Source organism: Cylas formicarius, unplaced genomic scaffold (assembly GCF_029955315.1).
Source record: "Cylas formicarius isolate icCylForm1 unplaced genomic scaffold, icCylForm1.1 PGA_scaffold_1__22_contigs__length_36826433, whole genome shotgun sequence".
Classification (NCBI taxonomy): Eukaryota; Metazoa; Arthropoda; class Insecta; order Coleoptera; family Brentidae; genus Cylas; species Cylas formicarius.
Window position 1 is genome coordinate 32,369,329 of NW_026844264.1, and position 27,037 is coordinate 32,396,365.

Here is a 27,037-nt window from a genome sequence, read left to right on the forward strand (position 1 = left end):
GGGGACCCCGATCGGAGGCGTGTCCCCGGTCCACGTGCAAAAGAATACACGTGGACGGATCAGTGTAGCAAAGGACTCGCGGGTGGGTGGTCGCCAGGATCAAATCAACTGACTCCTCCTCGAAAGAATCCCTCGTGCCTTCTCGTGCGAGATCGACCTCGCGACAGCATCCCCCTACTCTGGATCCGATCGTGGAGGTCCACAAAGTAAATACTCGACCTCAGGTGGATAATATTGTTTATTTTTTGCTATCGTCCGTGTCTCATCCGCGTAAGTGATTGCGTGAGTGAGTAGTGGTTGCGTCGTTTTCGTCGGGCATCTTCGGGGCACTCACGATGATTTTTTGCGCGATAACGAGGACGGTGATAAGCGCCCTGATTGTACTGGGCGTTGTGGACCTTGTGACCGGTAACGTTGGTGATATGGTGGCCCACTCGAGGAACAAGAACCGGGGGAAAGGGAGCATGTGGTGGTACGTCTTAGTTGGTCTGAAATCAAAGCTTTAATTATTTCATTTCATGTACTTAAGTATAAGAATATTTTATCCATATCAAACAATAAACGAATGTTTTGTACCAAAAAAAAATTATAATAATAAAATATATTAAAAGAAATTCACAAATAAATAGGGGAAATTGTGCATCTAAAAAAGAATAAAATATGTGAAGAAGGAACACAAAATTTTAAATGAAAATTTAGTATTGGCCCAAAGTTAAATATATTTTTATGAAATTTTATTCTTTTTATTTCACTTCCACTTACTGGGTATTTTTGAAATTTGTCTTTTAAACGATGCTCTCAGTTATAATGACATAAATAATTAAATATGACTAATGTAATCATTATAACTGATAGTACAGATAACAGGAACATATGAAACCTATTAATGAATAAAAGTTAATGAATTTTTATCTATTTTATTCTTTAGCTGATGGCCAATCCATTCACTTATTTAATTACACCGATAACAAAAAGTAGATGGGTAAAAGAAATATCTGGAAAAGATAAAATATATGAAACCCGAAGAAGAAACACAAACAATTTTAATTAGTAATCAATGTAATAAGACAGGGACAGCAAATATGTAAAATATATAAAACGTACGTATAAAACGTCTGTATATTCCATTATTTAAATTTAAGAAATGTTTATAAAATTTCATTTAAAACGCAATATGTTTAATGTTTCTGTAATGGTTGTTAGATGATAATAATTTGTTGTTTGTTCATGCATGATGTTACCGCCCCCTTTTTGCACACATTGCAGCAGAGCTAGACAAGTCGACTGCAACAGGTGTTTGCACACGTTATTTAAACAAGGTGAAGACAAGTAGACAATGGCTGCTGTTATTGTAATCTATAATGACAACACTAGGGATGTATTAGAGGTGTAAAAATGACAATACAGCATTGGGTGTGTATGGGTGCCGTCAATTAAATCCTTAAGATTAACAACACCATCAGGCCTTTCCTGGTGACTAACAGCGAGAAACTTGCACTTTCAGGCCATAAAATCTATTTTAATGCAGATTAGTTATCCCAATATCCCTTGCAATAATGTCAAATGGTGCAATTATTTAAATTTGTTTTCCATATCAATAACGACCGAGGTAAATTCGGCATTAACCCAGAAGTAAGGGGGCAATAACACGGCTTTCTACAAAAGTATAATGCATTCCTTGTGCATTGATATCGTAAACTGAATTAGCATATTTAATGGTTTCACCTTTCCGATCGTTTAATCATTAGAAGTGATATCGCTCGATTTGGTAGCCTGAGTAAGCCTTGCAGAGTAAATTTGGCCCTATTGGAAAAGCAATAGTTGCATCTGGCATATCAATTTTTAAGAATATGTTTACTTTAGTTCATAAGTGTTTTCAATGAGCGATTTTCAATCAAAAGTGCATTAATGTATTGTATGTTTTTAGACTTATTTTTCTGTGAGTCATTGTAAAGGAAAAATGCAAAATTTAATAAAGGAAAATGGATTTTCGCGAATATCCACATACTTTTTTTTGTATTTGGGGTGTTTGCGGATGATGCAACTGAAAATCTATCTTCGCTTCCGAGATAAAAAATTAAAAATTCCTGTAAAAACCACGTTTTCATTTTTAACTCTTATTAGTTTATTTTAATCTAATTCTAATCTACTCTAAAGTCGATATGGTTTTTCAAAAATTTTGAGTTCCGAAAACAATGCGTTTTTTCTTAAAATTACTGAAAGAACATTCTGAAAATGTATCCACGTTTTTAATACCTAAAATCTTAATTTAAATACCTACTTTACACACTAGTTAGAATACATTAAATTTTCCGTTATACTCGATATCACATTGGCAAGATTTATTTGTAAATTAAACCCAACAAAAGCAGATTTGCTTTATTATATTGACTTATTAAAACAATTGCAAACAAAAAGTAAAAATATAGCTAAACAAATAGCAGTTAATGGAAGAATTGAAAGTTCTTCTTGATCTATGGTCTAGTAAATTTAAAGCGTGAAACATAACCACACGACACTTTTATTAATAGGAAAGCCGATCAATCTCAATAATGATCTAACGAATTTGCAACGATCCGTGTCAATGGTGTACTTAGTCGGCTTGCGATATGACGAATCGCTAATGACTTGAACTGCGCCCGTCGTAAATCGTAACAATTGTCAGGGACACAGCCGTTTTGCATATATTTGCATCGGGAATAGAGTTATAATTGGCCAGCGGCTTGTCGTTAAAAAGTCGAACGACCGGAGACAGATATTTCGCACAATTATGCGGGATGAGTAAGGAACTATGGCAATTAAATGATTGAAATAATGAATTATATACTCGGATGGCAATCATCTTATAAAAATCTGCACTAGTGACCCTGCCTATGTTTATATTCCAGCAACAAGAATTTATAAGTTTCTTTTTTAATTGAAGCACTATACAAGGTGATTTAAATGATATATCATGTTCCTATTAAAATATTAATTACAATGAAAAATTCTTCCATTCTCTTAGATCCTGAGGTTAAATATAGGCAATACAAGAAACACTTTTGACAAAAACAGAAATCCTGATCTAACTCTCATTTTATTTTTGACAGTTTGACAGAATAACGGTTTGACGACGCTTGGAAAATTGTGACATATTTAAATAGATGGCTCTGAATTTTATTTTGTTATTTTTCTCTATTTTTATTATTATTATTATTATTATCATTATTATCATTATACTATAGTTGTTCATGTGTTTGGTTTGTTTTTGGTTTCTGTTGGTGAGTTTTCTTTATTGATAAAATTTAACGTGTGTAGTTTGCCATGTGCCATTTTCGGGGAAACCTGTCACCTGTTTTTTTAAATTAATTATTTAAAATTAATTGATAATTAAATATAGAAAATCTAGAAAATTAGTTAATTAATGGGCTATTATTAATACATGTCTTGTGTTCAAGAAACTCATATTGGAGGGAAAAGTTTACTCAATTGTTAATTGACAATATTTTACACCATTTGAAAATATGAAATTTTAATTATTGGTGTTTTCACCGATATAAGGTCCGTGTATATTAAAGATTGAACTACTTGTCTGTAGAAAATTATTAAGACTTTCGTAAACCACAAGTTCAAATATGACTGTAATAAAGATTTTCTCGAAAACTGTTCAAGATATGTATAACAAGAATATTTGATTTACTTAACCTATTCCGGGTTAGAGATTCGCACTGTATATTGTTTTGCATTCTTTGTCGATTTAGGACGTGATAGTGATTTTTTTTGCGTGCCTTCAATTTGTTTTATTATTGTTGCCGCACAGTATGAAATACATATAGCAAAGCTTTTATTTTTAATTGCTTCATCCTTCAATATTGAAAATACAAAAAAATGTTCAAGAAAATCCAAATTTCGAAACCTTTTTCATTTACATTTACTTTTGCTTAATTCACTCATTGAAATCAAATTATTTGCTAAAGTTTGTGAGGTTAACATATTTTCAAAGAGCGATATTATTTATAAGCCAAAGTTTCTGGGATCAATTTACATTCTTGCTTTCCTTTTTAGCTTTTAGTCTAGCCGACCTTTAAAAAGAAATTAGCAATACATTTTCTCATGTTTCGTGTGTTTTTGAAGCAACGTGGAAACACCTTACACAAAGAAATTAACAATAGGTGTGGTTGTATAATGCCAAGTTTTCATTATTTCTTTGGAAAGTTCACACACACTATTAATAAACATATGACTCTGCAGAATTATACTATAACGCTTTTTTAAAATAAGTGTAGGCGATATAAAGTTCTAACCCCCCCCCCTCCCAAAAGGGATTTATTTGGTACTAACCAAAACTAAGCTAATAAAAATCGTTTCAGTAATAAATTTGAAGATATTTTTTGATTTATTTTTACACAAAACAAAGCAAAATATATGCTACTAAAATTATTATTGTACGTAAATCATAGGCAATCGGCATGTTCAAAATTTTAGTTGGTAAATTGGTTCTCAATTTTTTTCGTAAATAAAATGAATGTTATCTCATTCCAGCCTGCAAGTATTCAAAAAAGCACACAATAATAAACTATAAAGTTAATAACCTAATAACTTAGAACTAAAACTGGGATAAAGTTAAAGAAACCGCAACCTGGATAAATGTGAACGACTAATAAATTCTCGTGCGGTTTGCAGAACAATAACAAAATACTCCTCGGCGCTGTGTTCGATCTGCATAAAAGCGTATAAAACTACAGATTCCTGCGGGCACCTATTTAATACAAGCTTTTACGCCCGATATCTACTAGAATCGATAATTGCCATAATAAATCTCGCGCCTGTATAGGACAATGCGTTTTCTCATACAAAACTTTGCGGAAACCCGGCCGTTAATGACGGTTAAGGTATGGCTTCCACGGTAAATGTGACAGCGTTTAGCGACTCTGACTATGCGGAAATCGATGGCAGTTCGGGCGACGTTGCTCGCCTGCGCGTCTATTGAAGTCTCTCCGTTTCGAACTGTTACGTGCAAGATCGCTCCGCAAGATGTCATTCGCTTTGCCATGGGAAATTGATGGTCAAGTGTAAATGAGTTGTTGCGTAATTACCGGATCATTAAAAGTTACTTTTATGGCTCTATAGAGTAACGTGTATGTAAAAAGGTGCGCTGTAATTAAAACGAAATTAGAAATATTTGGTAATTGTTGAATATAAGAACACGATATCTGTGGGGACTGGGTTATCACAAGCGTACCTCAGTTATTACAGGATCCCAGATCAAAATGCCAAGCTTTTATTATTTTTTTTTTAGGATCTTCTTCCTTTTTTACTTTCAAATAGCATTTAAACTAGGAGCTCATTAAGAGTCGCAGAAAGCTCCTTGGAGCGAGTCCGTGCCTGCAAGGATCACGGAGCCTAATTAAATAACAATTTTTTTTTTTTGGTAAAAGATGATACATAACTTTAAAATAATTTAAAACTAATAGGCCATAATATATTTTTCTACCTAATTCTTCCCTATAATGTTTATTTCATGATGTATCAGTACCAATAATTGAAAAGAACCACCTATTTTAAAATGAGTAATAAATTACATAAAGGCCAGATACTCTCCAGTAAATTTTCAAAACTCGTTACTCCCACTTATCATGTGATATATTTCATTTCATATTATTATTAAAAGGAGACGAAACATTGAATCTGCCGTTTTTCACGTTGATCGACTAGCATACAGTGTTAAATTAAAAAATAAATATTTAAAAAACACTTGTATTTCCATAATTCTTTTTAAAATGACAGAACAACAAAATAACCTTAATATTTCTCTTGCCATGCCAAATTATTTTTTCATACAATTTTTCGCAAATTATTTTGTTTTACCCTTTAACGAATCAGTTCAGTGGTTCATTAAACCTCAATACAATAAAATCATTATTTAAATTAAATTTAATCTAATTAAATTACACGGTAGCTGGAATGAAACTCTTTTCCAAAAATTAATTTTTTTTTCAAAATTTGTGTGTGTGTGTGTGTGTATTAAATAAGGCCAGATGCAATTTCCAAAAATATAATCCAAATTGGATTGAATTGTTGTTTACGATGTACGGCTCTTAAATCGTTACGTCTAGTTTGCGTGTGACGTATTTCAGAAATGTTTTATTTCCGCAGATCCGAACTTCCCCTCCGACAAGATGTCGTAATTCGATAGCCATTTAGAAAGCTTCTTAAATGTACAGATTTTCATAAACCGCAAAAAATACGGTTCTTTCGCGCAGCTGCGCTCACGGTCGGATACTGTGACCATCGTGTGCCCTTTGACAAACTCAGGCAGGTGGTGCTTGTCAAATTGCCCTGTTGAATTTCCAACCCCTCGTCGACGTAGCAGTCAACAGTGCTTCGAAAGGACTACGAGACACACTGTTCGAGTTGTTGACATTTTAAACATAGTGCTGTTGTTTATTTTTGAGTAAACGGCATTGTGATGGAAATGTCGCCAGCTTTAACGCCTAAACTCCTCCACCGGACGGCCTCAGTGACGTAATCACTGATAATGGCGGTACTTCAACTGTCAAAAAAAAATTGTCTTAACATTCGTACGTAGTTTGCGGGACATTGAAATTAGTGACAAATACTTTGTTATTTTATAGGCATAAAGACTGTTGCTGGGACTCGAAAGAAGTGAGTGGCTATAAATTAAAACATTTTAAATATTTTCGTTTGATTCTGCTTTATTTTAAATTTTAGATAGCGGACTAAAATGCTTTATTTTAATGTCGATTTATCCAATACAAGAACAAAACTTCATTTTTTTTGTGAGAAAAACAAATCTGTATTAAATGTCAAATTCGGTTAGCTTAAAGTGTTTGGAGAAAATGAAACTGTCGATCTAGAAAATTAATAATTATAAAATACAGTACCTAAAAGAGTTTTATTATTATATTGTTGCAAAGGTGCTAAAAAATTCAAATTTGTTTTATTTCAAAAGAACCTCTGTATGAAACATGATAAGAATAAAATTATTAGAATTTTTAAATAATTTGCATTTGCATTTGCAGAAGTTGAAACTGCGACGTTCATTTTTAAAAAAATTCGTTTATTCAAAAATTCAAAAATTAGAATAAAAGTAAAAAGTTTCTAATTTTTAATTCGACTAACGATTTCATTTAAAATTATTTATTAAAATTTTATTAATCTTTGGGATTTGACAAGGATTATACGGTTTCTTTTTAAAATAAATTTTAAATTGTTCACTATGCTTATGATCTTTTTTGTTAATGCCTATAACAAAATGTTATGAAAAAAAAAGATTTACTCACTCATGAGAAATATTGTGGTATTTTTTGTTGCGCCATTTTTTTTTTAAATTTAAGTAGCTCATATCAAATTCTATTAACAAAAATGTCCACTTTACACTAGTGTTTTAGAGCGACAGGCGCCAGAGAAGTTGTTTCGTAGCCATTTCAATAAAAAAAAATACAATTTTTTAAAATTTTACCATAACTAATAGATAAGATTTTTTTAAAAAAAATTTCAAGGCCAAATATTTCTATCACGAATGTAAATAGTAGATAAAGCCGCGATCAATAATCAACTAATACTTGTTAGCAAACAAAAAATGCCATCACATAATCGACAGAGTAAGTCGGTGTAAGGAGGAGCACACCAGAACACCAATGAGATCGCTTGCAGGAAATAAGGTGCTTTATCATAATATTCAATACAATGGTAATTTACAAGTCATCATCTGACCGCTACCTGTTTTCTACCCTATTTTCTAGGGAAACGGCCATAAATATGAAGAAGTCTGTGAAATGCGTACAGCACAATGTTGAAGGTGTCATGAATGAAGGAATGAGGTAGGAGAAGAAAAATTATGATGTTTTATGCGCTCGAAGTGTGAACTATAACTAAAGCAACCAGCAAAATACTAGAAATCTTTGAAATGTGGTGAAATAGACCATGTTACGAATAAAACTATCATCAGAAGAAGGGAAGAGAAGAAGAAAGCGAAGTAGAAGAAAATTACAGTACTTGGGAGACTGATCATTATTCAACAACAAGGTTCTACCGTGTACACAGTCTGATTTTCGTAAATCTTTTGCAACTGTCACTGCGCTTACTACAACTGATGCCCTGTTTTGTCAGACTGTTTTGACAGATTACAGAGCTCTAGATACCGTTGATATCGAAAATCTTTGTCGAAAGTTCTTCAACAAAGATAAATGTAGTGCACTTTCTGCGAGATAGGTTTTCTTCATCTTCCTTTTGTTATGAAATATGTATCCCTTAATAATTAAGCTGATGACTCCCTACTGTCTTACATTTTTCAAACAAAAGTATTTGACGGAGATATATCGCAGAAAATCTTTGTGGAAAGTTCTTCAACAATATTAAATCTAGCACACTTTCAGCGACATAGGGCGTACATCAAAGCTCTATTCTTCCCAGCATACATCTCTGTTTTCTTCATCTTCCTTCTAATATGAAATATGTATCCTTAATAATTACGCTGATGACTCTCTACTGTCTTACATTTTTCAAGCAGAAGTATTTGATGCAGATATATAAAGGCATAACCTATAGCGTAATCATCTAAAATTAACAATGGTTGAGGATCATATAGAGTTTAAAACTGAAGCAAAAAATCTGGAGTTGTGGATAGATTCTAACCAACGCCCTTTAGTAGATATTATCCTTTTTTTTTAAACTGTCATGATTAAATTGTAAAGTTGTTTGCTTTTTGTATAATGAACACACCATAATTGGAACAAAAAAAACGAAATAAAACATAAAACTGGATAAAACACGGTATGACACGGCAATAAAGGCAAAGGAATAAATTCGGGAAAGCGACTGACAGCGACAAAAACGGACAAAGTGCACGTCCCCACCTGTCGTACCTTGTCCACACCCATTAAAAAGAAAATTTCGAATCCTCGTCTACGGACCCCAAGTGAGAATTGTCGGTAAATAATATACCCGTTTATTTGCGTTTGTCAAACAAGCGCGGAACGGAGCAAATAAAAACTTATCAGTTGGTTATTTGAAAAATCAATACGGCGTGTTTGAAATGTCGGGTACACTCAAACGCGCCTATAAAACCGGGCCCGGGGAAGCTTTAAAACTTTTTAATAGTCGCCGGTTCGATAAATCGACCGCCGTGACGTTTAAGAGAAAAAAACTGGTAAAATTTCGTTCAGTTGAAACGTAAAAAGAAAATAAGTTGCTTGTTCTTGTGGGATACTTAAGTATGTGACGAAACTTCGGAAGTGATTTTAAGTCCAAACGTACGCCTTTGTGTTTGTTCATTTTCAAATTGACCATTTAAAGATAATAGTTTTGAGCTTCTTTGCTATCGCTCATCGTTTATGAAATAAAAAGTATACACTGAGCAGCAGAAACTCAAAAGAATTTTCTTACATAAATATTTAGCATCAACGAGATACCAAAGGTCAGCGCCAAACAAAAAAATGTATTCTTGGTTGTTTCATCCTACAAATATAAACAATTGAGTAGAGCCCTTTTTTGTCCATGATGTATATAGTGCTTTGTAGAACAAAATAAATTAGAAAAAGACAACAACAATAAAAATACAAAAACAATAACTAAAGGAATAAACTTATGATCGACTGATAACAAAGACAAATAACATTAATGTGTCATTGAAATTGACTGGATGTCATTTTGTCATGGCCTACTCCATTTAAATGCTGAAATGTATTAAAAAGCCATTTTTCTGGATAAAAACATAAGTAACCGTATTGTATCGTACATCGTTGAATTCGCAATGAAAAGCACAACCTAATACTGTATGTACTTTTTTTCCGTCCCATAAGAAAAATCAAAGTTGATGGTGGTTCCATGGAATCGAAACGCTGTATTGAAAATTTGTTAACGTCAATTTGGAGAGATTAAAAAGTGCCAATGGAAAAGTGTTTTCCGTTTTTTCATATCTTTTCAAATAGCTTTAAAAAATAATAAAAACGAAATCGCAATATTTCGGTTTTTCTCGGATATTTCCGGAACGGCTTGGAATTTTCAAATTTGTAAAACGGGATCTTGTTCGGTATCAAAATGCGCAACTTTTGTCTAATTTAACCGACACTGTATCTCTTATAGTTTCCGAGATCCCCATGCTGTGCATCCTTATCTTGGACACACTGTATAGTGTTTTATGATTTTCGTTGCTTGTCTAATAATTTCAAGACTTTACAAAAATAAATATTACTTATACTTATGTAATTAAATGTTTCTTAAACAATTTTTTTTGTGTGCATTAATAAAGTATCTAAACCACTTATTAATCTGTTGTGAGTTGCCCTTACTAATAATAAAAAAGTATTGAGATACAAAAAAAATCGGTGACTTTTAGCAGAGAAAAATGTCCTCGTAATGTGTTTATCTACACAGCCATCAAGTTGGGCTAACCCTCCGGTAAACAGCCTGTATATTGGCTAACTTCTTCTTACCCTTTTCGATAATTGGTTCGTTACTGTTTCCGGTTCGCCTTATAAGAATAAGATTAATAAGAATAATAAAAGTCATGTATTGGGTAACAGGGCTATACAAATAGATAATGTAATGATTGATACTGAATCGTAAATTAAATACCTGGCTGTATAATAGTAATAATGATAATTTGATATATAATATATAACAAATAAAATTTCCAAAAAAACAAATATACTGGCACTGGTTTTAAAAGACCTAAGCGCCTGGACTAAACCGACATCATATAAAACCGTCATAGCTCCACATCTCTATTTTGATATTGATATTTTATAAAATAAGCACATTGGTATTCATACAGAAAATATTAAATAATTTATTAAACAAACATCTTAAAAATTGTATATTTGTTAGGGACATTGACAATTATGACACGAGGGCTAGGAACAATTTTTATTTAAAATTGTCGAACGTTAATTACAGTCAAAATAGTTTATTTCGTGAAGGTTTAAAACAATACAATGAGCTGCCAGAATATATAAAAACAGTAGAATCTTATCTCAATTTAAACAAAAATGTATAGAATATATTAAACAAACCATTATTCTGTAATATGGACTCAGTTGAAATTTGTTTAGGACATTTTTGTACTAAATTACCATTACTTATAATGTAATTGTAGTTTGCTTTTTTATTTTTAAGTTACCTGCATAATAAAACAATTGAAATCAATTTTCGAAACTAAAACATAATAAATGTTTCAAAAATTTCTTAGATGCAATGAACACGCCAAAAACTTCAATGGAACATCCAAATTTTAGATGCACAGGTTAAATAAAAACAAATAATAGTTTGTTTTATTAAAAAAGTTTAAACTTTCAACAAATAAACTTTGGGCAGCAAACGTGTTACCAAAACGGCCTTTTTCCGTGTTCTTCTTCTTGGCCAAAGTTTAAGATTGAATTTGTTAAAATTATATCAAACTTTAACAGTTTAAGCACAATATATTCCAACTTTATCAACTTTATTTATACCATATTAACTTAATTTTTTTTTAACCTAAATATTTTGAAACACTTAGTACGCTCGGTACGTCTTGCTTTGTTATATGGTTTGTTATTAGTGTCCTTTGTTTTATCATTGTGAGTTAACAGTCTTTTCAAGCAACTTTCTTACTTTTTTTGACTATATTGTTGTGTTTTTAATTGGACAAAATATATCCAGTATATGCTAACTTCTGATTGAGGCATGTAATTTTGTATGTACTGTGTTCTTTCGTCGCTGCTATTGATTTTTAGCCCTTAAACTGTGTATATAATTAATGTGCTTCGTAGAAAATGTCATTTGAATCCACTCGTTGCTGCAGTAAAGTGGTTGTGATTGCTATATATATAAGCGATTTCGGAAACTGCCATCTGAATAGTTTTCGTGGCAAATATATAAATCCGTGTAACTTTCTATCGAGAAAGGGGATCTATGTATAACGCCGCATCTCGACGAACTTATCGCGGTGAGAAAATAAAAACCACGGCGGAGCGCGCGATCCCCAACACTATCTGAATCTTAATTGCGAAAAGCACAATTCCAAAAATGACGAACCGAGAATAAGAAAACGGCGTGAGAACGTCGATCTTCGGTTGTTTGTTATCGCAGCGTGGAGGCCATACGTTAAGCCCTTATCTTTAGATTCCTCCGCCAAAGGTATGTCAGCAGGTCCGACAAAAACCGGCAAGGAACTACCGTTCAACAGACCAACGAGAGATTCCATCGGTGGAGGCTGACGTAAAACTTTTAGAAGAAAGGCCCACACAACTCGTTAATCCTCTAGGAATATGTTCTAAATACAACATATACAAATGCCTTTCCGAATCGTTCAAGCTCTATTTTGATATGATTTTAATTACTGATCATTATCCTAATACCCGAAGTTGAATCGGTTAAGTATATAAATCATTTAAAATTTAAAAGAGAGACTGAGCTTAGCTTAATATCTGAATTTAAACGTTTAAAAAAAAAGTAGGCTGGAGACTCCTAAAAATACTTTATTTTTGAATTACAGCTTAGCTATGGACTTCTCTTGATAAAGAAACAAATATCCTTGATTTACGACGGCTGTATTCCTTAAAACATCATGATTATTAAAAGCAATAAAATTAAAATAGAACCATACGGCCTCCCATACACCACTAAGTTACAAGACCAGGGCCTGGCAACTTTACTAAAAAAAGATACCAAAGGTCTTATGTATTACATACTATTAAGAATATTTAAACATCCACGTACGATTTATGTTTTATAAAACGTCTTTGATGAAAAAAAATGTTTTAATTTAGAACTATTGTTACTGTTCTCTCGATTATGGCAAAATATCTTAAGTACGAGGTGTGTTCATAAAGTAATGACTTTTAAGTTTTGTCAAAACGTATTTATTTATTTATCAAAATTGTCCCCTTGAATGTAATCCCCCCCTCAGCCAGATATAATACACTTGTACCAACTAATCCTCGAAGTACTTCTGGTAAGCACTTTTTGCTACAGCATTGAGTTCGTCCAGTGATTTTTTTCTTTATCTTCTCAATCGTTCCAAACCTCCATTTATTTATCCATGATATGGCACCAGTTATGACCTTTTCGAGCATATCAGGATCATCATTTACGTCGTTCAACAGCTTTTAAGCGGTGATCTTTCGACGGTCCTTTTGTTCAAAATTAAACAGTTCATTTTTATATCCATCTTAATTTTAAACGATCTGTATTGGGTCTGACCTTGTAAACTCTTAATCTGGACAGTTCTTGAGTTTTAGGAAAGATTTTTTGCAAATATTCAAAAATGGGTGTGTTTGATAAAGAAACTGACAAAAAAGCAAGTTAATAACATAGAAATTTGTTTTTATCTGCAGCACACCGCTAGGATCAAGTTTTGAATAATGATTTAGAACTCTCTCGCATTAAAAAGAGAACATATGCGATACAAAATCGAAGCTCCTCTTTGCAAGAATTGTAGCAAAGTTACATCAGCGGACTCAGAGGACTATAAGCGAAAACCAAATTATGCTTCTTAGTTAGATTTCGCTTAGAACCATGACGCGTCAAAGCTATATGCTGAATAAATCAATGTCCGAGACCCGTCTTCTTTATCAATAAAATGTAGACGGCTGCAAAGTGCTTCGCGGTCGGCATCCTAACCTTGACACCTGACAAAAAAGCTATGTCCAAGTAGTTTAAAAGAAAACTAGCCAACGTAATTAGCTAAAGAAACCGCATAGTGCCTTGCTTTAAATTCTCCTCTGCATACTTGAAATTATTCACAGGAGATTTCAAGTCGGGAAGAAAAGGCAAAAAGCGCAACAAAAACCACGAAACGCACAACAATAACCGAAGGCAATCTGCACGAAGTGACTTTTTTTTAAGTTCTGACCGTAATTGTTGCTCATACGGACTCTTAAACAGGTATAAGTATATTGTTACAACTCATTAATTCTTTGCGTTTAGTTAGATGGGTTATTAAACCAGTTACGGGTTTGCTGGTCATTTGTACTTCGAGCCGATTTGCATAATTCTTCGATGTGTCGTCGCGCCTAAAGCCGTTCAGGTTCATTTTAGCGTTGACCATTTGGTTAGTTGTGAACTTTTGTGCTCTAGTGTAAGAGTATAAGAGGGCAGTAGTAAAAGATATCACCATCGAGCTTATCCGATGAGAGGCATATTATTAAAAATTAGTTTCCATCACAAACTTGATTGGTGGTAGAGAGAGAAAGAGAGAAACAGAAAAAGGACATAAACACATAAATAAATAAATTTCAGAACAATTGTCTACTTACTGGAAGTTATTGGATAGTATGGGCTTCGATACTGTTAATGTATTGTAATGTATCCAGAGTAGATCTAAATTGCTTCCATATATTTGGGCAGCGTATTATAAAAATGACTTTGCTATTAAAAATCTTCTTGACAACTTTCTAAACTAAATTTAGAAAAATACGTATTGCATTTTTTCTATTAAAATGCTCTATTTAAGTTTAAACGTACCAACGACCAAGAATTACAAAAGTATGCCATACGAGAAACATGACTTAAATATCTCTTTCATATTTTTCACATTAACAAAATGTAGATAGTTTGTTGCAAGGTTATAAGGTTGCAAACTTTATATGTCTATTTTATTTTCTCCTGGAATTTCTTTTGCACTTTTTGTTATTCTCTTTTGATTTATTATATCAATAAATCACTCCATTTTTTATAATAATGAATTGTTAGTCTGACAGTTTCAACGGACTGAGTACGTTCCTGCTTCTTGTTAATATATCAGTGTCAGAGCAGTATCAACAATAACATTTCAAATTAAACATTGCAACAGGATTCATTTTGCTTGTGGTTTCTGACATCTTGGCGATAATTTTCCAAGACAGGTTCAATCTTCCACTGGGAGATCTTCAGCGTGTTTTTTGAGGACACCTCAAATTAACTCAGGAATTTTGGACATGAATGTCATGGAATAAAATCTAAAAAAAACTGTTCTACTTCACAACTTTTTGTAAATGAAAAAGTTTTGTTTTTCACGGTAAACTATAATATAATAAATTAAATTAAGAAAACCAAAAAATGCTTCAGCATTTTGGTTGCCAATTTTTTATACGTAGTGTGTTTAAAGATGATTTTAGTACAAGACGAAATGTAATTTCTTAAAAATTGCAGGGGAATAGCCAAAGCCGGAGAACCAAACAACCTCTCGCCCCTCTCACCAGGAACGCTCTACATGGACGCCTCCGTTCACGGCACACTGAGAAGGAAACAACGCAGATTGGCAAGAGAAAATGCCGGGCTCCTAGAGGCTATAGCCAAAGGCGCGAATTTGGCTATAAACGAGTGCCAGTACCAGTTCCGCAATCAACGATGGAACTGTTCCACTCGCAATTTTTTAAGAGGAAAAAATCTATTCGGGAAGATTGTGGAAAGAGGTTAGTACTTTCGTTATTATTTAAATCGCTGCCGCATTGAATTTTGTCCAAATAGAAAATATTTGTAATACTCAGTTCAAAAACGAGAGTTGATACGACTTGGTAGCTTTATATACGAGATTAGCGCCAAAATTTCCCGGCCTGATATACATGCAGCTCCAGTATCTCGATAACACTTTGTCTTCTTTTAAATAAATGTCTTAGTAGGCTGCGAAAAAAAAATTGAAGTCTTGCGTCAAATAGTTTTTTACTGACAGCATTTTAAACAAGACCTGTCCAAAAAAATGTCGCAAATAACGCAAATTGAGTATAGAGCAGTCATAAAGTTTTTGACAAAAGAAGGGTTAGCACCTAAAATTATTAAAGAAACGCTGGATGGTGTATACGGCCAAATTTCTCCTTCGTATTCTGTAGTGAAGGAAAGGGCAAAACGTTTTCCAATAGGGCAGGAGTCCCATGAAGATGATTCAAGAACTGCTCGACCAGTGGAGATCATAACGGAAGACATTTTTGCGATTGTGGAAGAGGTGGTATTGAGTGATCGACGTTTAAAGGTCAAGGAAATCTCAGAAATTACTAAGCTTTCTAATACAAGTGTTCGTCGAATCCTGGATGATTATTTCGATGTGCATAAGGTTAGTGCAAGATGGGTTCCTAAAAACCTTTCGGCAATTTAAAAACAACGCCGTGTCGAGTGTGCGCGGTCTTTTTCGAAACTCTGTGGGTCTGAACCGAAGCCTGTGATAGAAACTATTGCAACGGGAGATGAAACTATGGTTCTCTATTATGACCGTCTATCGAAAAAAGAATCAATGGAGTGGCGTCGTAAGGGTGAAGCACCTCCGAGAAAATTCAGAGTCTGCCAGTCAACGAAAAAGATGATGGCCACGACCTTTTGGGATTGTGAAGGAATTCTTTTGATAGATTTTAAAGAAAATAATACCACTGTCACATACTGACTACATACGTGTAAAACGTCAAGGAAATCTGACCAGAGGGCGCGCGTCTTTTGCACGATGATGTACCTGTCCATACTGCTGGTGTTGCACAAGCTGTCATTTTGTGAGTTCCAACAGATCATCCGGTTTTAGCTCATTTTGCAGACAAACCAAAAGAATATTTTTTGAAGGGATTGAGCTGTTAATAAAGAGATGTAATTAGTGTCTTGAAGTTAGGGGGGGATTATATTGAAAAATAATAAAAAATAGTTACTCTACTTTGTTTCTTTCATTTTCAGGCCGGGAAATTTTGGCGCTGCCCTCGTATTAACCCCGGTTAGAGGTTCTCGCACATTTGTCGCACCTACGAAAAATTGTTTATAATTGATTGATATCAGGATAATTTGCTATGCTACCTTGAAATACAGCCTACAGTAGCAATATATAAATTTTGCGTAAACTTGCGTAAATAGGATTTATGCATATTTATTTTACACATAGCAATTGTGCTACCAAATTATGTTTTCTGCATATACCATTTGATACAAATTTTAGAATGTTATTTTATCAGGTCAAGGATAACAAAAGGTCAAATTTACAAATGGTTTCACAAATTCAAATAGTTTTCCCGAATTGCTCTACAGCTTTTGAGCTTAAGAAGCTCGTTAGGAATATTTCTATTTAATAACTTGTGAATTACGAAGTCACTGTGCTCTGAAAAGTTGTTAGGTTAATTCAATTTTTAAATTTTGCTTAAATGTACTACAAATAATAATAAATAAATAACTGCAATGTAGTAGTGTCTCCATAAAAACAGCCAATTTATTGAAATATCCTTAACAGGGATCTCTGTCTCATTCAATGGAGCTTTGATACATCTGATCCATTGATCTGGTATTTTTGATTTTTAATTTTCCCTAGAAAACTTTTCGGAAATAATTGAATTGCAGCACTAGGGATGGTATAAGTCATAATTTTCGTATCAGATAAAATTTGAAATTCAGTTTTGTTAAATATTATTTTTTACCTTGTTTTTATCTTCTATAAAGATGAAGATATAATTTTCAATAACCAGTTAAAGATTTTGGGAAATAAAAAAATATTTTTCTTCTCGTTAGATAAATTTTATATCAAATTTATTATATTATTAATTTTATTATATATATATATATATATATATATATATATATATATATATATATATATATATATATATATATATATATATATATATATATATATATATATATATATATATATATATATATATATATATATATATATATATATATATATATATATATATATATATATATATATATATATATATATATATATATATGATGACACTATACTCCGGGATATCATCCGTTCGCTCGTTGAACTCCGACTGGAATCCTGCAGACATTTCGCCAAAATCTCACTTGGCATCTTTAATGCTCGCGCTCCGAAAACACTTCGAACACGGAGGGCGAGCATTGAAGATGCCAAGTGAGATTTTGGCGAAATGTCTGCAGGATTCCAGTCGGATGCAGGATTTGCAGGATTCCAGTCGGATGCAGGATTCCAGTCGGAGTTCAACGAGCGAACGGATGATATCCCGGAGTATAGTGTCATCATATATATATATATATATATATATATATATATATATATATATATATATATATATATATATATATATATATATATATATATATATATATATATATATATATATATATATATATATATATATATATATATATATATATATATGATGACACTATATTCCGGGATATCATCCGTTCGCTCGTTGAACTCCGACTGGAATCCTGCAAATCCTGCAGACGTTTCGCCAAAATCTCACTTGGCATCTTCAATGCTCGCGCTCCGAAAACACTTCGAAGTGTTTTCGGAGCGCGAGCATTGAAGATGCCAAGTGAGATTTTGGCGAAACGTCTGCAGGATTTGCAGGATTCCAGTCGGAGTTCAACGAGCGAACGGATGATATCCCGGAATATAGTGTCATCATATATATATATATATATATATATATATATATATATATATATATATATATATATATATATATATATATATATATATATATATGTATATATATATATATATATATATATATATATATATATATATATATATATATATATATATATATATATATATATATATATATATATATATATATATATATATATGATGACACTATACTCCGGGATATCATCCGTTCGCTCGTTGAACTCCGACTGGAATCCTGCATCCGACTGGAATCCTGCAAATCCTGCATCCGACTGGAATCCTGCAGACATTTCGCCAAAATCTCACTTGGCATCTTCAATGCTCGCCCTCCGTGTTCGAAGTGTTTTCGGAGCGCGAGCATTAAAGATGCCAAGTGAGATTTTGGCGAAATGTCTGCAGGATTCCAGTCGGAGTTCAACGAGCGAACGGATGATATCCCGGAGTATAGTGTCATCTTAATATATATATATATATATATATATATATATATATATATATATATATATATATATATATATATATATATATATATATATATATATATAGGTTTCGGACTACCCACTAAAACCCCCTGTTGCTCCAATCGTTACACCCGGAACCGTCGTCGACATATCTTCAGGTGCAAGCAGCAGTGTTTGTTTATCCCTGTTCCTGCCTTGCTTGTTTTTGTCTTTCAAGTTCGTTTCTCTCTTTTTCGCTTAAAATTTTTCTTACCATATCTTTCACAACCCGCCAATTTTCTGCGCTTTCCACCATCTTCGGTACAAAGGAATCTACATCTAGCGCACAGCCTATTGCGCCATATGTTTCCTCCCTTAGTTCTCTCCATTTCGAACACTCGAAAGATATTTATTAATTTATATTTATATTTATTTATATTTATTAAATTTATTTATTAATATTTATTTTATTTATATTATATATTTATTTATATTTATTAAATTTATTTATTTATATTTATTTTATTTATATTTTATATTTATTTATATTTATAATTTGTATTTATTAATTTATGTTTTCAAAATTATATAAAATTTCAAAAATATGTGTGTCATAACAAAGATTCATGTAGGTTTTTTCAACCAATTCTGGTTAAAAAAGAATTTTTGAATTTTATCAAACAGTGGTACTGGAAAGTTCGCAAACCATTAACTCCATATCTGAAAAATTAAAATATGTAATAAGTTTGATAAACGTAATTTTAGTCACTAGTTTTATTTGGAATAAGTGGAATTAGTACTTAATAAACGATAGACTGAAGACATTTATCAAGGTGTTGCATACTTTACTTTTGGTAGGACCATTTGTTCTTGGAGGTGTTTTCGGTAGGTTTTTGCCACTGATATTATTTTGTCGTCTTAGGTCACTAAGTAAATACGCATATAAGAAGGATATAGATTTAATCAAACGAACGAAAAAACATCAATTAAAATAGAAAGATGAAACTAATATGTAAATCCCACTTAGACTATGAATCTGTGTTTGTGTAATAATTTAACATTAATTAGTTAATTGCTTAATTTATTAATTTGACTTGGTTAATTTAAAAACGAAGGGAAAAGTTTCGAATTAGAAGAAGGAACAAAAAATACAGGGCATGGGTTCTAGGAACAGAGTCGACGTTTTATGCACCATGGCATATTTTGAAAAATTCAGTATCCGGTTTTGTTACCAAATTTAAAACCAATAATCAGAAATTTCGACGAATTTTGTAGTTTAATCATGATTTCTTAAACGAAATACTCTGTAAATGTCCAGACCCGGTATAACCTGTGGCCTTTATGCAAATTTCTGTTCTCCGCATTCGATGCCAATACTAACAAAATCATATAACTCAGGGGTAACGCACCTTCAACCTTTCTGAATCTCATCAGTTTGACGAAGAAGCCATTTATTTTTCGTTTTTGCATTTTATTATATTATATATGTGTTCTGGGCGCTAGATATAAAATTTTTCATTTCGATTTCTAGTGCTCCATAGGTGAATCCGTATCTTCTGATTTTGCTTTGCTCGATATTCCAATAAGGAGTTTCTGTACAGCTTCTTATATTTAATATTGCAAATTGTTCAAAAAATTCCTTATTTGGATAGTAAGTAAAAAGCATAGCATGTTCTTCTTCTTCTTTTCACGTATCCCGTTGGGCACGACTGCGAAGGGTGTAACACCTTGGTAAACTTCTTTTAATTAAAATAATTAAAATTGCGTTTATCAAACCTCTTGCATAATACACTTTTACTGCAGGCTGTTAACAGACATATCCAAGTGGTCAACGAAAACATATTTTTTCCAGTAACTGTGCAATTTATAAAAGGTGACAATTCGAAGCTTAGCGAATCCGATTGCTACCGAAGCTTTTTAGTGAAAGGCAGCGCCATAAATCAGTGGTGCGACGTCAACGAAAATTTGAAAACACATAATGGGTACCAAATTATCCACAGTAATAATTGCGACGTTAAGGCGTAAAGTCACGATTATTACGGGTGTCTGGCTAGGTGGAGTAAAGTTTCACACATTTCGGGGGGGCATGCGCCCGTAATAAAAACACCGTACGCCAAAAGGGACGTCGTTGCGAATTAAAAATATGGTTTCGTCAGCTGCCACGTCGATAAATAAGAGAGACATCAACTCGTGTAAAGACGCGAGCGCGGTTTTTGCACCAATACCGAGCCGTATCGCCGAGGTATAATAAACTGATTGATTTTATCTAATAAAATATCGTTATGTGAGATAATAAACCCGGTCGAACGTCCGCTATGACAGGTCCGTATGATCGCCGTTGTTTATGGCGATGTTTACAGCTCGGAATTCCATGTCGCGCTTTCGAATATTTCAACTATCGATCGTATTTCAGTTTTTTCGATATCGATATTTGCTTCGAACGTCGTCCATCAAATTTCGTACCAGGCGACCCTCAATCGATCCGTTCGCAGTAAAACGAACGTAGTTTTTCTTCGAATGTGTTCAAGTATTTAAGAACTAATTGGTCTAACTGCTAGCTACCTTATAATGAAGATTTTCTATTAAATTTTTTTTTTCTTTGCCTCTGCAACCATTTCGCATATCGACGATAAAGTGAGTGCTGCGAATGGAGATGTTTTATTTATTTCATTACACATTTTACATTTTACAATTTAAACATATCATTATTAATAAAATTAGTCTTCAACAAAAAATTAATTAAATAACGAAAGTTAATTTTAGTCACTTAGTATTTTATTTTTAATGAAAAAGTATGTGATATTAAATTTTTGTGAAAACAGGTGAGAATATCAAAAACTGACACTTAGGTATTATGAAAACCGTTATGAATGTAAATAACGGAAGTTCATTTTGATTTCAAAGATTACAAGTTAGTATTTTATTTTGGAAATTATTTATTTACATATTAATAATATCACCTAAAGTGAAAATGCTTTAATTTTTAATGAAAAAATTAGTGCCAGCACTAAATATTTGAAAGCTGATGGGAAAATCAAAAACTGCCAAAAGGGTATTGTAAAGAAAACAATAATTTTAAATAACGAAAGTTCAGTTCGATTTAAAAGATTATTCGACAAATGAGTGTTTTATTTTGGAAATTAAATTATAATTAGACATTATGATGACGCATAAATGAAAATGCTTTAATTTTTAATGAAAAAATAAGTAATAATGCTAAATATTTGATAAAGGTGGGGATATTAAACATAGCAATAAGGTATTGCGAAAAACTAATATCATTCGGCATTCTGGATAACAAATTGGTGTTTTATTTTGTAGCTTAATTAAATTTAGATATTAATAATTACAACGTAAAGTGAAAATGCTTTAATTTCTAATGAAAAAATAGGTACCAATACTAAATATTTGAAACGGGTGCAAAAAGTAATAAAGATAAATAACGAAGTTTCATTTTGATTTTAAAACTCATTCGGCATACTAGATAACAAAGTAGAGTTTTATTTTAGAAATTAATTATAATTCTCGATAACACATTACTGTGTTATTTTATGATATAATTATAATTAGATTTTAATAATAAGACGCAAAGTGAAAATGCTTTAATTTCTAATGAAAAAATAAGTGGCGATACTCAATATTTGAAAAGGGTGGAGATATCAAAAAATTGCTAGGTATTTCAAAAAAAGTAATAAAGATAAATAACGAGGTTGCAGTTGAAGTCTCATTTTGGAAATTAATTATAATTAGACATTAAATGCTATAATTTCGAATAAAAAAAAATAGTCACAATATGAAATATTTGATAGCTGGTGTCAAAACATGGTAATAAGGTATTGTAAAAAAATAATGCAGGTACTTTCCAATTCAAAGATCATTCGACATTCTAGATAACAAATTAGGGTATTATTCTGGAAATTCATTAAAATTAGATACTAATAATTACACTTGAAAACGCCTTAGTTTTTACTAACAAAATAAGTGACAATACTAAATATTTTAAAACAGATGCGGATATCAAAAATTGGCAATGAAGTATTGTAAAAAAAAAATTAAAGATACTAAAAGTAAAGTAAAAAATTTAATAATTTTTTCGTTGTTAAGGTCATTTTTATATTTTTGGTTAGAGAAAAGACTTTGCAGAACCATTTTCATCGAGTTGTTGGGTTCTTCTTTGACTAAGGTAGTAAAATTATAATTTTTCGGACTAGGTCTGCAGTTCAGGCAATGACAATGGAAACTGCACTCATTTTAACTCCAAGTCTATTAAATTTAAGTTGGAGTTATTTACATTTATTTTCGACTCTGTTGTCCATACTCGACCACCTTCCTTCCAGAGCTCCAAAGCTCAAATAACTTCCGGTGAAACCTTTTTTTACAAGAGGGCTAAAAATAAGAACATTATATACAATTTGACGATTTCAAAAACGAATGTAATCATCAAGAGCAGTTTTGTAAAAAAGAAAAACAAAATTTTTAAAATAACAGGACAGAGTTGTCCCCCAGACAATCATTAAGTTCACAAACTCGTCCAAGTTAATCAAAGGGACGTGTTTATTCGAAAAATTACTTCGGCTTAAGTGAAAAGTGACCTCGATGCGCTGTTGCCGGTTCTATACTGTCTCGATCTCATACCGAAATGACCGTTTGTTTTTCTCCTCTTAAAATTAATTACTGACTTTACGAGACTTTTTGAGTTTACTGCTAATCTGTTGCGTTGCACTGGGGGTTCTCAGAAAACTTCCGGGTATGGGTACGCAGCCATCTGGCAACGGTGCCTTTGGACTACCGACCGGTGACAAAACGACGAAATTGAAAAAATCAGTGAGCTGGGTACCGACCCGAGAGTCAAATTACCTATCAATTGGGACTAATAGATCGGCCTGATCAGGTCAAATAACAAATAACAACGTCGATCGCTTTGATCGGATTGTGATAAGGTGGTAATATCGTTGGCATACCAGCAGTCAGGGGCGTATGAAAAAGGGTGCGTTTTCGAAATAGAAGTGATGAAAGATTTTGAACTCCATTGCCTCTAGTACCGCTATTGAAATTTTAAAAAAGGAAAGAAATTAAATTAAATTAATTTGTGAACAATTAATCAAATTGTACTATTCGGTCTCTATACAAAGCTCCACTCTGTATAACGAATTTCCCAGTCTCTATACCCAAAGACGAAAGGGCACATCAGGTAACAAAGTAAAGAATATAGGCCGAACGTTGCTTTAATTCGGGAGATAGAACGGGGAGAAAAGAAAAGTGATGTGGGGCGTGGATACGACTGTATCCACGATACGGAAGTGCAAAGAAGAAATCATTCAGGCTGAAGCGGTAGGCAGTTCTAGTGAAAAACTAAGAAAGCCAAAATCGTAAAACTAAAAGCAGAAAAGTTTGCTGAACAGATTGACATTATCGATTTCAAGGCTTCGGAAGGATGGTTGGGGAAGTTCAAACAGAGACAAATTATTGATAGAGAAGTGGCCGTGATGTCCACAGAAACGTCACTAACGATTGGCTGGAGAAGACGTGGCCAAAACTAGCAGAAAAGTACCCCGCTGACGACATTTTTAATGCTGACGAAATTTTTTACAAAATGACGCCAGATAAAACTCATAACTTTCGAAGCGAAATTTGTGTGGGTGGAAAACTTTCTAAAGAACGTATAACAGTGTTAGTAGCTGCCAATACGAGTGGGAGAGAAAAAAGAAAGCTAGTAGTGATTGGAATATCAACTAACCCACGATGATTTAAGAACATCAAGCATTTGAAGATGAGATACGGAAATGGGATGCAGAATTAAAAGGGACAAAAATATTACGGACATTTCTTCCAGCCAAAACAACAACAACAGCATTAAAATGCTAGATGCAGTCAACTTTATTAGTAAAGCTTGGAACAACAATTACTTTTACAAGTGAGGAGTTGCAGACTTGACTATATTACATCAAACAAGGGTGAGGAAGAGCACCAAGAGGAAGAAGAAGATGAAGAAGTTGATCTGGATGCAACACCAACCATTCAACAAGCCCAATATTCAGTTAAGCTGCAAGCCCAAGTACGAGATACGTATTGGCATACTAAAAAAATGCAAAAGAAAATGACCGATTATTTGAAACATTAAATATTATATAAATATTATTATTAAATATTTAAGTAAAATGTTCCTAAGCAGATGTTAAAATATGTATATAAAATAATTAAATATTACAGATATTACAGAACACATATGCGTATGGTTATTATTCAAGTGTCTATAACTCCTTATAACGAAAACTAAACTAAAAAAACTAAAGTATAACGAAAAAAAAGCAGTGCCTTCAATTTCGTTATATAGAGTTTCGACTGTAAATTTAAAATTTTTAGCTTTTTTTTCTGTATAAGAATATTTTGGTCCAGATTTTATTAGCTTCCAAGGTATTCTTAAATAAAAATTATACAGTTTTTTATTTTTAATTATTGAGTGTTGATTGAATTATTTTTTGCAAAGATTCTGACTAAAATGTTATTTCAAAATAAATTTTAGGGAGCAGAGATTATTTAGCTTGTGTAACAAGTGATAATAGAAATTCAATAACCTATTACGTTGCCTTTTCTTTTTTTAGTTATACTTTTTCTGCTTTTTTGTTCTTAGCAGGGGCGAAGCTGAACAGCAACAAAATGATCATTTTTAATCAAAAATTATTGTTTGAGATTCGGCAGTCATCGCAAAAATAATAAAATGCTCAAAACCTATTAAGTATAGTTGCCGAAATATATTTTCGTGTTGTGTTGGATGAGCCTACTCTGTTAGACTTTTAAAATATTTTTATGCATATTATTCATCTATTCTATTGTAAAAATAACAGCCTCAAAGGTACTGATATAAAATAAATTTTGTTTTGAAAGTTTTAAAATCATATAGACTGTTCGCACTATTTCACCAAATTCATGTTTGTAAACAGTACTCAGATAACATGATTCACTAGACGTTTCATATATCTCAGGATAGATGGCGCTCGAGTCATATAAATTCTCAAATCTAGTTAAATTTTAAAGACAACACTTATTGAACTGGAATGCATCGTTAACTAAAAACATTAACCAGTAAAATGTTAATTTTTTTTTAGTTTTATCAAAGAAAAAAAAAATGTAGATAAATTTTATAAATGGACATTATACGGTACTGACATTTAGCTGATATAAAAGTTATTAACAAAATGCATTGTCATAAGTATAGTATAAAAACTGATGGTAGCAGAATAGTACAATTGATTCTTTCTGGATTCGCTTAATAACACTTAAAAATATTAAAATTAAAATCTTCGCTCCGCCGCTGCGTTCGGTAAATTCGTCTTCCCCGTTTAAAACTAAATACCTTTCGTTTTCGTATCCATAAATCGACCAATTTGACGCTGTCATTCGAATTATTTTAATTAACCGCCTGACAAATTGATGTCTTTAGACGCGAGATGCACCGGATCGTCGATATTCGGACTTTCAATAAGTCCTGGCATTAATAGCCCATCCATTAGTTAAATTAGAATTACGTGTTCCTGGTTTCGGGCCCGTCGATAAACTCGGACCGCGATTATTTGTCCAAGTGTTTTATTTAATTTGAAATGTTTATTTAACTAATTTATCCCGAGCGGCGATATCGACGAACTTTAATTTGGAACCCGGTTTAAGAATAATAATTAAATCGGTTTTCGCTTTGGCAATAGGCTAGCGCACTCGACAATTCGATGTTTGTATTATAGATAGATAGATAGACATGTATTTCGCTTTTCGATACTACATATAACACGTATATGGTTATATTAAGCACGTCACATTACATTAAAATACAGTGCTTAAACAATACATTTAAAAAAAATCATCTACTGAGTAGAGACATCTATCAGTTAAGAAGATCTTAATTCTAATTCTAATAAAAAAATGAATATCTCTAATAATTATTCTTACCGACACCACTGAGATTTTCTTCCCCATGAAAGAAGTAATACTTAATACAAATGTAATTAAAGTTGACTCCAAAACTTCAGTTAATAAGAAATAATCTTTTCCTGATGAAACAGCTAAAACCATGACTACTTCAATGCACATCTTTCAAGATATATTAAAAAATGAAATAAAGAAAGCAAAATGCAGTCTCAATAAGAAAATAATTGAGGACGATGGAATATAATCAATCGATTTAAAAAACGAGTTACCTAAAACCCTCAACGATCAAAACTTTCTAAATTAAAGATCTTTCTTTGTTCAAATTCTCACAAGTGACTTTCAATGA

The 27,037-nt window shown here is 32.4% G+C and overlaps 1 protein-coding gene across 1 annotated transcript in view; it reads left to right on the forward strand.

Annotated features, from left to right (window-relative positions):
- The first annotated feature begins 306 nt into the window (after window positions 1-306).
- The window catches only part of LOC132696999 (protein Wnt-1), a 48,673-nt gene continuing 21,942 nt past the window's right edge, over window positions 307-27,037 (forward strand). The window contains exons 1-2 of the mRNA XM_060662226.1: window positions 307-472; window positions 15,112-15,374. Of these exons, the coding sequence (XP_060518209.1) occupies window positions 336-472; window positions 15,112-15,374 (400 nt within the window). The 5' untranslated portion in view covers window positions 307-335. The remainder of the gene's footprint in view (window positions 473-15,111; window positions 15,375-27,037) is intronic.